At 43.0% G+C, this 13,802-nt stretch overlaps 1 protein-coding gene across 1 annotated transcript in view; it reads left to right on the top strand.

The window, feature by feature from the left end:
- Nucleotides 1-4,413: 4,413 nt before the first annotated feature.
- The window catches only part of SESN3 (sestrin 3), an 84,886-nt gene continuing 75,497 nt past the window's right edge, over nucleotides 4,414-13,802 (top strand). The window contains exon 1 of the mRNA XM_037889745.2: nucleotides 4,414-4,819. Coding sequence (XP_037745673.1) covers nucleotides 4,730-4,819 — 90 coding nt within the window. The 5' untranslated portion in view covers nucleotides 4,414-4,729. The remainder of the gene's footprint in view (nucleotides 4,820-13,802) is intronic.

Raw genomic sequence — 13,802 nt, 5'->3', positions numbered from 1 at the left:
CAGAAAAGAGCACCCTTCCTTACTCCCCCAGTCCTAGTCTTCAGCTAAGCTGCTAGCCCCTACAGCTCCTTTAATAGGAACCTGCTGGGCTCTGATTGGCTCTTCCATGAGGCCCCTCTAGGCAGGCTTGGAGGAGTCAACTTTGCTGGTCCTTTCCTGGCGTGGGATGTAGTAGGACTGTGGGACCTCCTGCAGGGAGCCGTAAAGGCCAGGTAGACCCTGTCACACAGCACCTATGGTCACAAGGTGCCATGCTGGATTTCTTGGTGTGCTCTGGAGAAACCATGTATATTTCTCCTCTTAACTGTATTTGCTTGCTTTTGCTATCTGTTCCACGTTTAATGCAGTGTTAATGTATGATTCATAGACTTTTGATGCCAGAAGAGAACATTAGATCATCTAGTCTGACCTCCTATAACAGGCAATATAATATCATCCAGTTACTCCTGTAGTGAGCCCAATAATTTATATTTGATGAAAGTGTATTTTCCAGCAAGGCATCCAGTATTGATCCAAAGACTTCAAGAGATGGAGAATCTACCACTTCTGTTGGTAGTTTGTTCTAGTGGTTAATCACTTCCACTGTTAAAATTTTGTGCAAAAATTGTGACCACTGATTATAAAATCTATGTAAACCAGATTAGGAGAGACCAAAAATGCAGCCCTTTTATTGCTGTTCAATAATCTGTGAAATCAATTTGAGGGTCTCATTCCAATTTCTGTTTGACAAGTATCTATGTCAGAAAAACACCCCAATGCATATGGTACTAACTGGCTTCCTTTGTAGGCAGTCTCAGCAGAAGGACGAAGAACTGAAGGAATTTGCAAACTGAACTACACTCTCACCCCTATATCAAGATTAAAGTTGTGTGGGTAAATTTAAACTCCCTCTGCCAATGCACAATGCCATAAGCTAAAATACAGGATAAGTAAAGGACTTTAGTAACTTTCACCAGTTTGATGATTAGACAAAAGTCCAATGAAGATCACAGCAGTGGGTGAAAAGGAGGGGGCAGTTGGACTGTGAAAGCTGCCAGTCAAAGGTGGAGGCTGCACTGAAAAAAAACCATTTCAACTATATACATGTATATTCGTGTACATAAAAGAAGTATCCTAGAGATTTCTGAAACATTTATCAGAAAGGCAGTTTTTTATAAAGGCCCCAATTCTGCAAATGCTTCACTTAAGATCAGTGGAACTGATCACACACTTAAAATTAAGCATGTGTGCAAGACTTTGAAGTTACATGGCTTCAAGCTAAGCACATGCATACATTTTTGTGGGATTGGGGCTACAATGAAAGATATAATCCATTTCATTCCATGGTATTTGGTCAAATATTTCAGTTTTTTAAAAAGTTTTTCTGTTCTTACTCTATAAACCAGTAGCCCCACTAGTGGCACAGGATGAGAAATCCATTCATGTCCCATCAAGGGCTTTCCTGAGGGGCATGTGCAAAAATTTAACTTTGACCCCTTTTGAGTGGGCACATTCTGTGCCCCCACCCCCATGCAAGAACTTGCTTTTCCCTCCCTTCCGCCCCCAGCCCGGCTCCAGCAGGAGCTCACTCTCCTCCCTGAAGGCCCAGGGCCCAGAGAAGCTCGCTCTCCCCACCACCTCAGCCCCGGGGCTCGAGGAGTTATGTGCCCCTGATGATTATTGGGGGGGGGGGGGGCATGCCACAGCTTGTCCCCGCTTGTGCATGCCCCTGCTGATTTTCATTACCATGGTTCATAAAATTGTCCAAGAAAAAGAATATGTAGGAATTTCTGTTTGTGAGCAGAAGCAGTCAGCTTCAGAAGAGATACCCAAGAGAACGTTCCTCGTGATTCAGTAGAAAATTTTCTTATAATTTAACAATCCATTCACTGTTTGTTGTATCATTTCAAAAATCACTGTGATGCTTCTGTAGTTTTACACAATTCCACAGCATATGTAATAAGATAGTGTTTTCTGCATTACATAGCCCACAATTGTTTATCTCTGGCATAGGTTTTTGGTTCAAGGTTTGTTTGGTTGGCATTTCTGGCTATTTGGAGTCCAATAAAGATAATTAATCATAAAATAATACTTTACTATAACATTTTCATTTATTGTTAGATTTTGTGTTAGTGCAAAAAAGAATTCTTCCAGTGATGTGGAAGACCCTAGGTATGCTTTTATATGTCTCAAGTTGTATCTGTTATGTCAATAATTGCATAATAAGCATGAATAACAGATTTAGGCCCTGATTATGCAAACTGATCCATGGAGGAGAAGCCATGCACTTGCACTGAATCCCATTGAAGCCAAAGGGGCTCTGACTGTCTGTCAGGGTCTGCCCATGTGAAATGGTTATTGGATTGGGGCCTTATTTACATCAGTATGTTTAGCATAAAGTATTCTGTGCTTTTTCAGGAGGAAGGACAAGGGCAATAATGGGAGTGGTTGATGCTGTGAATGATGTTCTGGTTATGGTAGAACTGTTTTTTCAAATCGTGAAGATTTTCAGTATTTTTTAAAGATAGTCAGACCTTGTATTTATTTAATCTCCTCTGGAGACATAAACTGATTGACAGTGTCCCTTTATGCAAATCACTTAGCTAAATGTTATGTTGCTTAACTTTGCAAAAACAAATAACACTATCAAAGATAAAAATATAGGAACCAGATCGTAATTCGTTTACAGCCAATTTACAATTAGTTTGACAAGATAAAACTTTAAAACAATGTACATAACAAAACAGTAAAACCTATCTTAGGGATTTCAGAGGGCTATAATATTAGAGTGCTAAGTTTCTGTAACAGATAGATCAAATGACTTTATAGTAATATTTTTCAGAGTAGAGATCATATACTATCCTATCATTAATTTCCAGAATTTTATTGAAGTCAACAGGATTACTCACATGCTTAATGCACTTCCATAAGTGCTTAGAACGTAAAATCTAAAGTTATGATAGCCCATAAATGGGGGAAATTATAGTGATACATGGTATAAAACATGTGCACCACTATTATCAGAAAAATGGGGACTACATCCCACCCACCTGCCCTGTAAACGAGATTTGTCTTTGTCCAATTATATCCCCTGTCTCTCTGTGTATTAGCATGGAGGCTAGAAAACCTGACTCATCATTTTTTAATAATCCTCCCAACCTGAGACAACACACATACTCTCCAAACATTCCCAAGTCCCAACTTCCCCTAAAGCAAATATCTAATCTCATCCTGCCTGGCAGCACAGCAGTCTTGTTTCTACGTGTGCAAGCAACTGCCTTAAAGCAGGATGTTTTTCCAGAAAGCAATTTTTTCTCCAGATACTCTGATCTGTACACTTTTAGGATGAAGGCGGTAATAATGCTGTATCTCTCTCTTGATAAATAATTGATTAATGCACATTGGGGAGAAATGGACAATAATCCAAATAAAATGGAGTTGATGCTAATGAACTGGGGAAGAATCTGATGTTTGTAGTCTCCTCAAAGAAGGGGTTTGTGTCTACTCTGCCCAAGAGATTTACAGTGTGTGTGGGGGGGGGCTTTTGTACCCTTGTTTGCTCCTGCAAACCAGGAAATTTGGAGGCAAAAAGCAATTTGTCTGGTTGCAGTCATGACCAGACTTCTGGGATTTGAAGCTTGCCATGGTACTCCATGACTTTTTAAAATTCTAGATTGGTTTACTGCAATGCGCTCTGTACTGGACAGCCACTCTGAAGCTCCAGCCAGGACAGAACTACTTTATGTCTGCTTGGTGGCAGAGCATATCACACTGCTTCTGCTGCACAATTGTGTTTGCTTCCTATTACGTTTGGGGTACAGTTCAAAGTGATGACTCTCATCTGTTGACCTGCACTGTACAAGATTTGGGTCGTGGCTATGAGGAGCAACTCCTCTCTCCCTTCCCAATGACAGCAGTTGAGATCAGTTGACCTGCTTGACCGAAAAGACCCCTGATTGGAGTAAACAGTCGTGCCTGACGCTAGGATTGACTTCCTCCATGGGTCTGACAGCCTCAGAATTTGCTAGCTTTTCAGGCATGGTGCAAGGCTCAGATTCCCCCTCCCCTTTTCTGCATGAGGAAATGGTGGTTTGGTATCTGGGGTGTTTATGAGCACTATATTTTCCCTTTTTTTCCTCTTGGCCTTTCTCCTCCTCTCCTCTCCTCTCCCTTTCCCCTCCTCCTTTCAGCTCCCCCTCTCTCCGATCCTTCTTCCCTCTCTTTCGTATTCCAAGCTCTTCCTTGAGTCAGCCCACATCCCAGCAGCAGCAGCAGCCAAAGTTTAAAGGGGTGTGTGTGACTGACACCTGGTAAGCATGGGCTCCTATGCCTCCTCTGCATATCCTCGCCCGTCGCCCTCTATTGGCTGGAAGAAGCCACGCCCTCGTGCTGGGGCCCTGGCCGAAAGGCCGCCCGGAGACAGGAGCTTTCCCCGCCCTCTTGTGCTGCGGCCCCGCCCTTTCGCCCGCCCCTGGCTGGAGGCTGCCCGGAGACGGGAGCCGGCGAGCGTTCTGGCAATTGGTCAGCGTCGTGCGAGCTCGTCGATTGGTGGCTCGTAGCGAGAGTGGGCGTGTCCGGAGCGCGGTGATTGGCGGAGGGCTGTGCGCTGCCCGCGAGCGGTGGACGGGGAAGCTGCGGGAGGATGGGGACGGCCGGAGGAGCGGGTCAGTGAGCTGAGCGCAACCAGCCCCGCCAGCTCCTCCGACCCGGGCGCACCCGCTCCCCGTCCCAGGAGGCGCGGCGCGGCAGCATGAACCGGGGCAGCGCCGGCTCCATCGGCAGCGCCGCCTCCGCCAGCGAGTACCGGGTCTGCAGCAACTGCCGGAAAGTGCTGAGACAGGTACCCGGGGGGCCGGGGCGCTGCTGGCGTGAGGGGGGCGGCGGTGGAGCCGGGATGTGGCGGAGCCGTGGGGATGTGAGCGACCGTTGGGGACGCCAGGGGGGCGGGATGTGGTGTGGGGGAGGCCGGGCCGCTGGGGTGCGACCCAGTGGGGAGCGCTGGGGGTCCGAGGCCGGCTGTCGGGGGGGTCGGACCCGAAGAGGTGGGGGTGCGAGGCGGGATACTGGACTCGGGGGGTGCGAGGGGGACGGGACCCAGGCGGCGGCGCGAGCGGAGGCTGGTGTGTTTGGGGGGGGGTAACACAGGAGCTGCGGGCCCCTCAGCGCACGGGAGACGGAGAGGGGGAAACCGTAGATCTGAGGGGAAGGAGCGGGGTAGCCAGGTACTTTAGCAAGGCGAGGGGCCACGGGAGGATCTGGGGGGTGGCAGGTGGGTGAGTATGAGGAGAACGGGGCATTGTCCCGGGATGGGAGGGGGATACCAGCCCCAGCATGGTAGAGAAGAGGGGATGGGCAGATCGTCCTTCCCACCCGACACTGGCCCTCTGGCGAAGGTCCCTCTTTTCCGCTTTCGCTGATCTCTGCATCTGCTTCTGCCCGGTGTGAGGGATGTTTCCCGGCCCATTGATGTGCCTGTTACCCCGTGAACGCAGCCTTCAGCCACAGCTCCGATTAGCGGGGTTCTTAGTTTCTCGTGTTTCGCACTCCCCCCACCCCCTGTAGTGCCTTTCCCTTGTTAGCGATTCTGCCTGAGACATAAAATATATGTGGGGATTTGTGTTGGGTGTGTGTATGTATGTTTTTCAGCAAAAGTGTTTACTTGGATGGATCATCAGAAACACTGGCTCTGGTTGATTCTCATAGAGAGCGGCTTAGAAAGTTTATTCACATATCACTTAGTAAAAATAAATATATCAGTACGATTTTTATAAAACCTTATTTTCAGACTGCCTCTCTGAAACGTAAAGCTTTCGGGGAAAAAAAATCAGCTGGTTATTAACAGGTCCCCTGCAGAATGTCCTTTGCGAATATTCTAATGCTTTACTAACTCCTCTCAACATCTGATTAATTGGGAACATTAGATGAGGTGCTTTTTGTTTGTCCAGTGCAAATGAATTAAAATTGCTGAGCTGTGCAAATGCATCAGGACTGGAAGACTGAGAAAAATGCAATATTTTTTTCCCTCATCTATCTCTCTAAATACATTTTGCACCAGGGTTGTTCTTGTAAATATTAAGAAAGCATGTAAGTCGGCGAGCTCAAATATTTGCGCTCTTTGTCCAAAAACTGTTTTTCTTCCTCTGTGGGTCAGGCCAAGTGCCAATCAAAGTTGTTTTTCAAGCCTCTTTTTGCTGCAGTGGGCTGCTGTTTTTTTTTTTTTTTTGTAAAGGGGTTGGTTTTTGGAAAAGAGGTGTGTAGAGGGAGGGGGGAGCATATTTAAAATGCATGAGAGATAGGGGTGTGTCTTAATCATGTTTATGGAATATTTTAAGGGAAACAAACTCTTATTAAATGTGTGCAATTGGTATGTGCAGTTATTTTTTCCATAAACTCTTAGATCATATTACAGTTGATACTTGGTACTCAGCTCATTGTAGCGCAGCTTGTGAGAAATTTAATGGGTCAGAGAAGTGCATATCATTGCAGTCTGATGTTAACTATTTCACTGCAGGGCCAAACTTTAACTTGCTAATTAATTTTTTTGAGGAAAACAGACACTTACAGAAAAACTTCTGAGACGTTAAAAGCCTGAAGCTCTCTCTGAGATTTGACATGTTTAAAGGATTGGCTTAACAGGTTAATCGGTGTCAAATTGGTCTATGTCAGGGGTTCTCAAACTGGGGGTCAGGACCCCTCAAGGGGGTCACAAGGTTATTACACCGGGGGGTCACGAGCTATCAGCCTCTACCCCAAACCTTGTTTTGCATTCAGCATTTATAATGGTGTTCAATATATAAAAGAGTGTTTTTAATTTATAAGGGGGGTCGCACTCAGAGGCTTGCTATTTGAAAGGGGTCACCAGTACAAAAGTTTGAGAATCACTCGTCTATGTAAAGAGTGGGGAGGGGAACTTGCGTTGTTCTTGTCAAATAAACACAGTTTTTGTTGACTAATAAACTGGTGTTTGGCAATCCTAGTATTTCTAAAATTAAATTGATCTGAAATTTCTTAAAGCCATAGTCTCAAACTAGTGAGTAGGTCTCTTGTTTTATACCTTTTAATACTAGAAACTGTGGCTGTAATATACTTTCTGCTAGCCTGTAAATATGCATTACTTTCCTAGTAATGATTGTGAATGATGTTTATTTACCAACGTATCCTCTGATGAAATGTTGCTATTCAGGTAAATTATGGAGAATAATGGTGGCATGCTTAGGTATCGGGGTGCTGGGCACTGCAAAGGAACCTAGTTGGTTAAGTGGATGTGAGCAGCTCTCTTTGCTGGCCTGCCTTATGAATTCCCTGCTGGTGGACTGTGCTACTCTTGCTGGAGGATTCATAATTCCAGTGGCAGTTATTGAAATTAAATTAAGAGCAAGTGACTTGAGAGGGATATTTTGTGATTGAATTGATTGTGACGTTATGGCCTCTAGCCTTCAGGCTAACCAACAAACATAGCAATACAAAAACAACGAGGAGTTTGGTGGCAGTTTTTTACCCACGAAAGCTTATGGCCAAATAGATCTGTTAGTCTTTAAGGTGCCACCGGGCTCCTTGTTGTTTTTGTGGATACAGACTAACACAGCTACCCCTTTGATACTTGATAGCAATATAAACCTTGTCTCATTTGCTCTGTAAGCATTTAATATGTTTGTTGTAATAAAGTCAGTGTAAACTTTAACCTTTTGCATGACATTAGCTAATTTACAAATAGAAAATATAGAATTCTTCTCAGGTGTCAATGAGATGCAAACTTTGATCTGGATCTCAATGTATATGCTAAAATGCCCTTAAGATTGTTGTTGCTTCACCTTGTTTTATGACAATATTCTTTTAAAGCTAACATGACAATGCATTGGAAAAATAACTGCTCATAAAACATTCTTAATCAGTTCCTACTCTCGTCTATTTGAGTCTGTATTTTAAACTGCTAAAGTATAGTCTTAGCAACAATTATTGGTGGATGGGGTGATATGGCAGTGAGGGAAAACAAGCCTTTCAGCTTACAATGAAATTCAGAACAGACAAACTAAATGTAGACTCGTTTGGGTGAATTGGGGTATCTTATACTGAAAGATGTAAATGGAGAAAAACTAGATTTAGAGTGCATAGTCTGTTTATTTTAGATTAATCAAAGTTATGCCTTTTTAAAGATGTTTTCAATCTCTGGAAAAAACAATGCTTTTTTCAATATGGGAGAGCCCATTGTACAAAGGTTAGCATGAATAAATAAATAAAAATGCAGTCTTGCTATAAGAAAAGGAGTACTTGTGGCACCGTAGAGACTAACAAATTTATTAGAGCATAAGCTTTCATGAGCTACCACTCACTTCATCGGATGCAGGGATCTGGCAAGCTAGTTCTGTCGCTGCTGGCTAAAGGCAAGGTAATACCACTTCAGTAGCAGAGCTGGGTGGAAATGCTGATATTTGCTTTGTAGAATTCAAGAGGATTTTCAGGAATGTCATCCAGGGAAGTTAAGGAAATGCCACAGTAGTACAGCCAGTTGGATTTGACTGTCTTTCAGAGTAGGCTGAACCAGGCTGGGAAGTGGGAAGCACCTGCCAGACCACACACTGCCTTGTGTACTGTCAAGGGATTGTACAGTGTGATTTTTTTTTTTTTTAAAGGAACCTAATAGTCAAAGTACTAGTGACATGAATCGATCTCTTCATTTTACAATGTTACACTTAATTTTTAAAGACTTCAGATGAACTTGTATACTTCCTATATGTGCACCACTCTTCCTAGTGGTCATGATGTGTCACTTCTCTGTTTAGAGCTATATCACAGCTCTTTAATTTTATGGTCTCTTAAAATTAGTCACCTGCTGAAATCTCTGTGGATTTTTTTTTTTAAGGAGCTCTCAGAATGAATTAGCACACTTCACATGAAAATATAAGTTTTGTGATATTTAGTGTTTGTCTTAGAACCCAGCCCCTTAAGTCTTTTTTAGTATGTGAGAATTTTAGCTTTCATTTAAAAAAAAAAAAATTCTAGCACATATGGTTGCAAAGAAAAGATTGGAAATGTGAACCCTAAAGGCTCAAAAACTAGAAGGCAAATTTAATAGAATGCCAAACTTATAACTTCTTTAAAAAATCTCACGATTTTTGAGGGTCTGAGGCATAACGTTTGAACACCTGGAGTTGGCAATGTTTCCACCTGCCATACTTTCTTATCCTGTAGTATACACCTGGCTTGCTGGCACAATATTTCTGGTTTTAGGCAAAAAGCATTTTATTACTTCAAATTTATTAGTGTTTTTTAGGAAACATTTACAAAATTGTACACAGCAAGCGGCAACTCCTTTCCTCTAATAACTGCAGTGAAAAGACAAGAATGGTCTTTGATAGTGTTCTGACTGTTTGCACTGCTCTGCATCTTTCCATACTGCAATCCATTTGGATAATTGTACTCTTTTTCCTTGTTTAATTGTTGGCTTTGCGGTATCACAGTGCTATTGTTCTCAGCTCATGTACACTGATATTGAGCATTCCTGTGTTCTTCCACTTATTCCAAAAAAGTGGAATAAAAACATGGGTGGTGGGTGAACTGGCCATTGAGGGAGGCTAGCCCCTGGTCCCTCCCCTTCTGCCCGAGAACCCACCTCTCCTTCCATCCCTTCCCACCGGAGCCCAAAGCACCCCCACCGTGGCTGCCAGACCCCCAGCTCTGGGCTGCCCGAGCGCCACCAGCCCCAGAGCATCGGGCGGTGCGTGGGTGGGGCCATGCCAGACTGTTTGGGGAGGCTCAGCCTCTCCCAGCCTATGATCCGCATGACCCATGAGTAAAATTTTTTTGTTTTTCTACTCTCAATTGTTGGAAGTCAGAAAATGGACCGTTAAATTCTCATTGGTGGTCTGAGAAGAAATTATCCTCTACTGAAATGTCATAGTCTTGCAATAAAAAGAACATGTTGTCCTCTGGGGCAAAATTCAGCTACAACAGACAATACAGAGGGAGTGAGAGAGCTACTAATGTAAGGAGAGTTTGGCTGCAGGGAGAGTTCAGTGGCCTGGGGGAGGCCAAGTAGTATAATCTAACTACAGGAAGAAACGTAGCAAACATACTCTAAATTTAGGTCAATAACACCCTCTCCCCACAAAAACAAACAAACCAACTCAACCCCCCGCCCCCCCCCCCAAAAAAAAACAACAAAAACTTGCAAGAGTAAAAATAATGCAGGCAGAAGTCCAGCAGCAAAGTGAGGGTATCCAGTTTATTGCACTGAATGTAGCATGAACAATGACTTGCCTTGCGGGCAGTTATTGTATGTGTGCATTTGATACAAGCAGCTCATAGCCCTCCGATTCAGTACAGGCTAGAGTGGCTGAGTTGGTGGAGGTAAGGGGGACAAAAATCTACATTGAGGAGACTTTCAGGGTTGCAGTAATACACCCCAGTCAGACAGTTTGTGCTGTTGAGAGGGTGAAAGTTTCGGGGATAGAGAAAATCAACAGTTCCATAGTTGTAAACCTCCTTCCAGGTGATGTCATGGTATCCTCAGTCTATGGATACCCCTCCTAGGGAGAGAGGGAGCCACAGTTACTACCAGGAGCAAGTAACTCAAGGGATTTGATTATTAGAAATATCAATAGTTGGGTTTGTGATGGCCGATGGAACCACATAGTAAATTGCTTGCTGGGTGTGAAGGTTACAGATCTCATGAGATGTCTAGATAGACTTATATGCAGTGCTGGGGAGGAGCCGGTAGCTATGGTACATGTAGATACCAATAATACAAGGAAAGGTAGGGGAAAGGACCGGAAGGCCAAATTTAGGCTGCTAGGTAAGAGTAGAGAGTAAAGTCCAGGACCTCCATGCAAGCAGTCTCTGAAATGCTTTCAGTTCCATGCACCGGGCCAGAAAGACAGGACGAACTGAAGGGTTTTAATACACAGATGAGACAATGGTGTAGAGAAGAGGGTTTTTGGTTTATTAGGAACTGGGGAAGATTTTGGGAAGGGAGGAGCCTAAACAGGAAGGATGGGTTCCACCGAAAACCAAAATGGAACTAGACTGCCAGCAAGTAAAATTAAAAGGTTATAGAGAATTTTTTAAACTAAGGGCAGGGGGATAGCTGTCAGGTGTGGAGGGGCACACAGTTGATGTGGAGAGCTAGTGAGGAATAGTCAAACATAAGAATCCCATTCAAATCTAACACACGAAGGCAATCGACTGAATATTGACAAAGTGTATAAGTGCTAATAGACAACTGCTGAAGTCTAAATAAGTAAGATGGGTGAATTAGAGTACCTGGCATTAAATGAGGATATTGATATAATAGGCATCACTGAAACTTGGTGGAATGCGAATAATCAGTGGGACATGGTAATAGTGCCACATCCCCACCAGCATGAACCATTTGTGAAAGAGCATAGTCAAAGTAAAAATCTGAAATGACTCAAACTATACTATAGACTCTCTGGGTAGAAATTACGTGCTTGAATAATAAGAGTATAGCAGTAGGAATATACCGCCACAATCCTGATCAGGTGGTTGGCAGTGATTGTGAAATGCTTAGGGATATTAGAGAGGCTACAAAAACAGAAAACCCAATAATAATGGAGGATTTCAACTGTCTGCATCTTGAGTGGGTATATGTCACCTCAGGAAGGGATGCAGAGATAAAATTTCTAGACACCACAAATGACTACTGCTTGGAGTAGGTAGTCCTGGAACCCACAAGGGGAGAGGCAATTCTTGACTTAGTCTTAAATAGACCATAGGATCTGGTCCAAGAGGTGAATATAGCTGAACTTCTTTGTAATAATGACCATAATGTGTTCGGGGGAAATGTAAAAGAAACCCACCTAAGTAGCATTTAACTTCAAAAACGGGAGCTACCCAAAAATGAGGAAGCTAGTTAAACAGAAATTAAAAGTTTCAGTCACAAGGGTGAAATACCTGCGAACTTCATAAAGGCTATTTAAAAACACCATGACAGAGGCTCAAATTAAATGTATATCCTAAAAACAACAGTAGGAGGACCAAAACAATGCTATCATGTCTAAACAGCAGAATAAAAGAGGTGGTTAGAGGCACCTTTAGAACTTGGAAGTCAAATCCTAGTGAGGGAAATAGAAACAATAGAGCATAAACTCTGGCAAGTCACATGAAAAGTAAAATAAGGCAAGCCAAGAGAGAATTTGAAGAACAACTAGCACACAGACTAACAGCAAAAAATGTGAGTACATTAGAAGCATGCCCAACAGTCAGTGGGGCCACTGGATGATTGAGGTGCTAAACAATCACTCAAGGAAGACAAGGCTGTTGCAGAGAACCTAAATGAATTTAGCTTCTATACCAGGTGATTGAAAGGTAGTTATTATAATATCAGTTTTTAAAAGGCTCCAGAGATGATCCTGGCAATTATAGGCCAATAAGCCTAATGTCTCTACCAGGCAAATTGTTTGAAATTGTAGTAAAGAACAGAATTCTAAGACACATAGGTGAACATGATATGTTGGGAAAAGTCAACATGGCTTTTATAAAGGGAAATCATGCCTCACCAGTCTATATTAGAATTGTTTGAGAGTGTCAACAAGCATGTTGATAAGAGTGATCCAGTGGATATAGTGTACTTGGACTTTCAGAAAGCCTTTCACAAGGTCCCTCGCGAAGGCTGTTAAGCAACGTAAGGAGTCACGGGAGAAGAGGAAAGGTCCTCTTATGGATCAGTAACTGGTCAGTATCAGGGAAAGGTAGAAAACAAAGGGTAGGAACAAATGGTAGGTTTTCGTAATGGAGAGAGGTAAATAATGTTGTCCTCCAAGGATCTGCACGGGGACCTATGATGTTCAGTGTATTCATAAATGATCTGGAACAGTGAGGTGGCAAAATTTGCAGGCAGTACAAAATTACTCAAGATAAGTCCTAAGCTGACTGTAAAGATTTACGATGGGATCTTACAAAACTGGGTGATTGGGCAACAGAATGGTACATGGAATTCAGTGTAGATAAATGCAAAGTAATGCACTTTGGAAAACCTAATCCCAAAATTACATACAAAATTATGGGGTCTAAATTAGCTATTACCACTCAAGAAAGAGATTTCAGAATCATTGTGGATAGTTCTCTGAAAACACAGTTCTGGTTACCCCATCTCAAAAAGATCTTAGAATTGGAAAAAGTATAGAGAAGGGCAATAAAAATGATTAGGTGTATTGAAGAGCTTCCATATGAGGATAGATTAAAAAAAACGGGTCTGCTCATTTTAGAAAAGAGGCAGCTAAGGGTGGATATGATAGAAGTGTCTAAAATCATGAATGGTGTAGAGAAGGGAAGTGGTGTTTACCCATTCACATAACAAAATAGCCTGGACTCACCCGATTAAATTAGTAGGCCTCAGGTTCAAAATAAACGGAAGGAAGTACTTCTTCACACAACACAGTCAACCTGTGGAACTGTGGCCAGGGATGTTGTGAAGGCAGAAGTATAAATGAGTTCCAAAAAGCATTAGCTAAGCTTAGGCTATTAGCCAAGACGGTCATGAATGCAAAACAGGGCTCCATATGTCCCTACACCTCCAACTGCCAGAAGCTGGGACTAGACAACACTGCGTGGATCACTTATAATTGCCCTGTGTGCATCAGTCATTCATTGCCTGAATTACAGGGAAGCAAGGAAATATTGGTGGCAATGAGGGGTTTAATTTTTTTTCACAAGAGGCCCCCACTGTTGTTCACTGGGCTATATTAACTGTTTAAATTATTTTACCTACTGTTTTAACTATTACTGCTAACAGGAATAAGTGATATGTTCCAGTACTTAGGAGAACATACCAATAATCTATTAACTCACCAGACTGAGTTAGGAGA

The sequence above is a fragment of the Chelonia mydas genome, chromosome 1, assembly GCF_015237465.2.
Source record: "Chelonia mydas isolate rCheMyd1 chromosome 1, rCheMyd1.pri.v2, whole genome shotgun sequence".
NCBI lineage: Eukaryota > Metazoa > Chordata > Testudines > Cheloniidae > Chelonia > Chelonia mydas.
The sequence above is the reverse complement of the archived record's forward strand: the minus strand, read 5'-3'. Positions and strand labels throughout refer to the sequence as shown.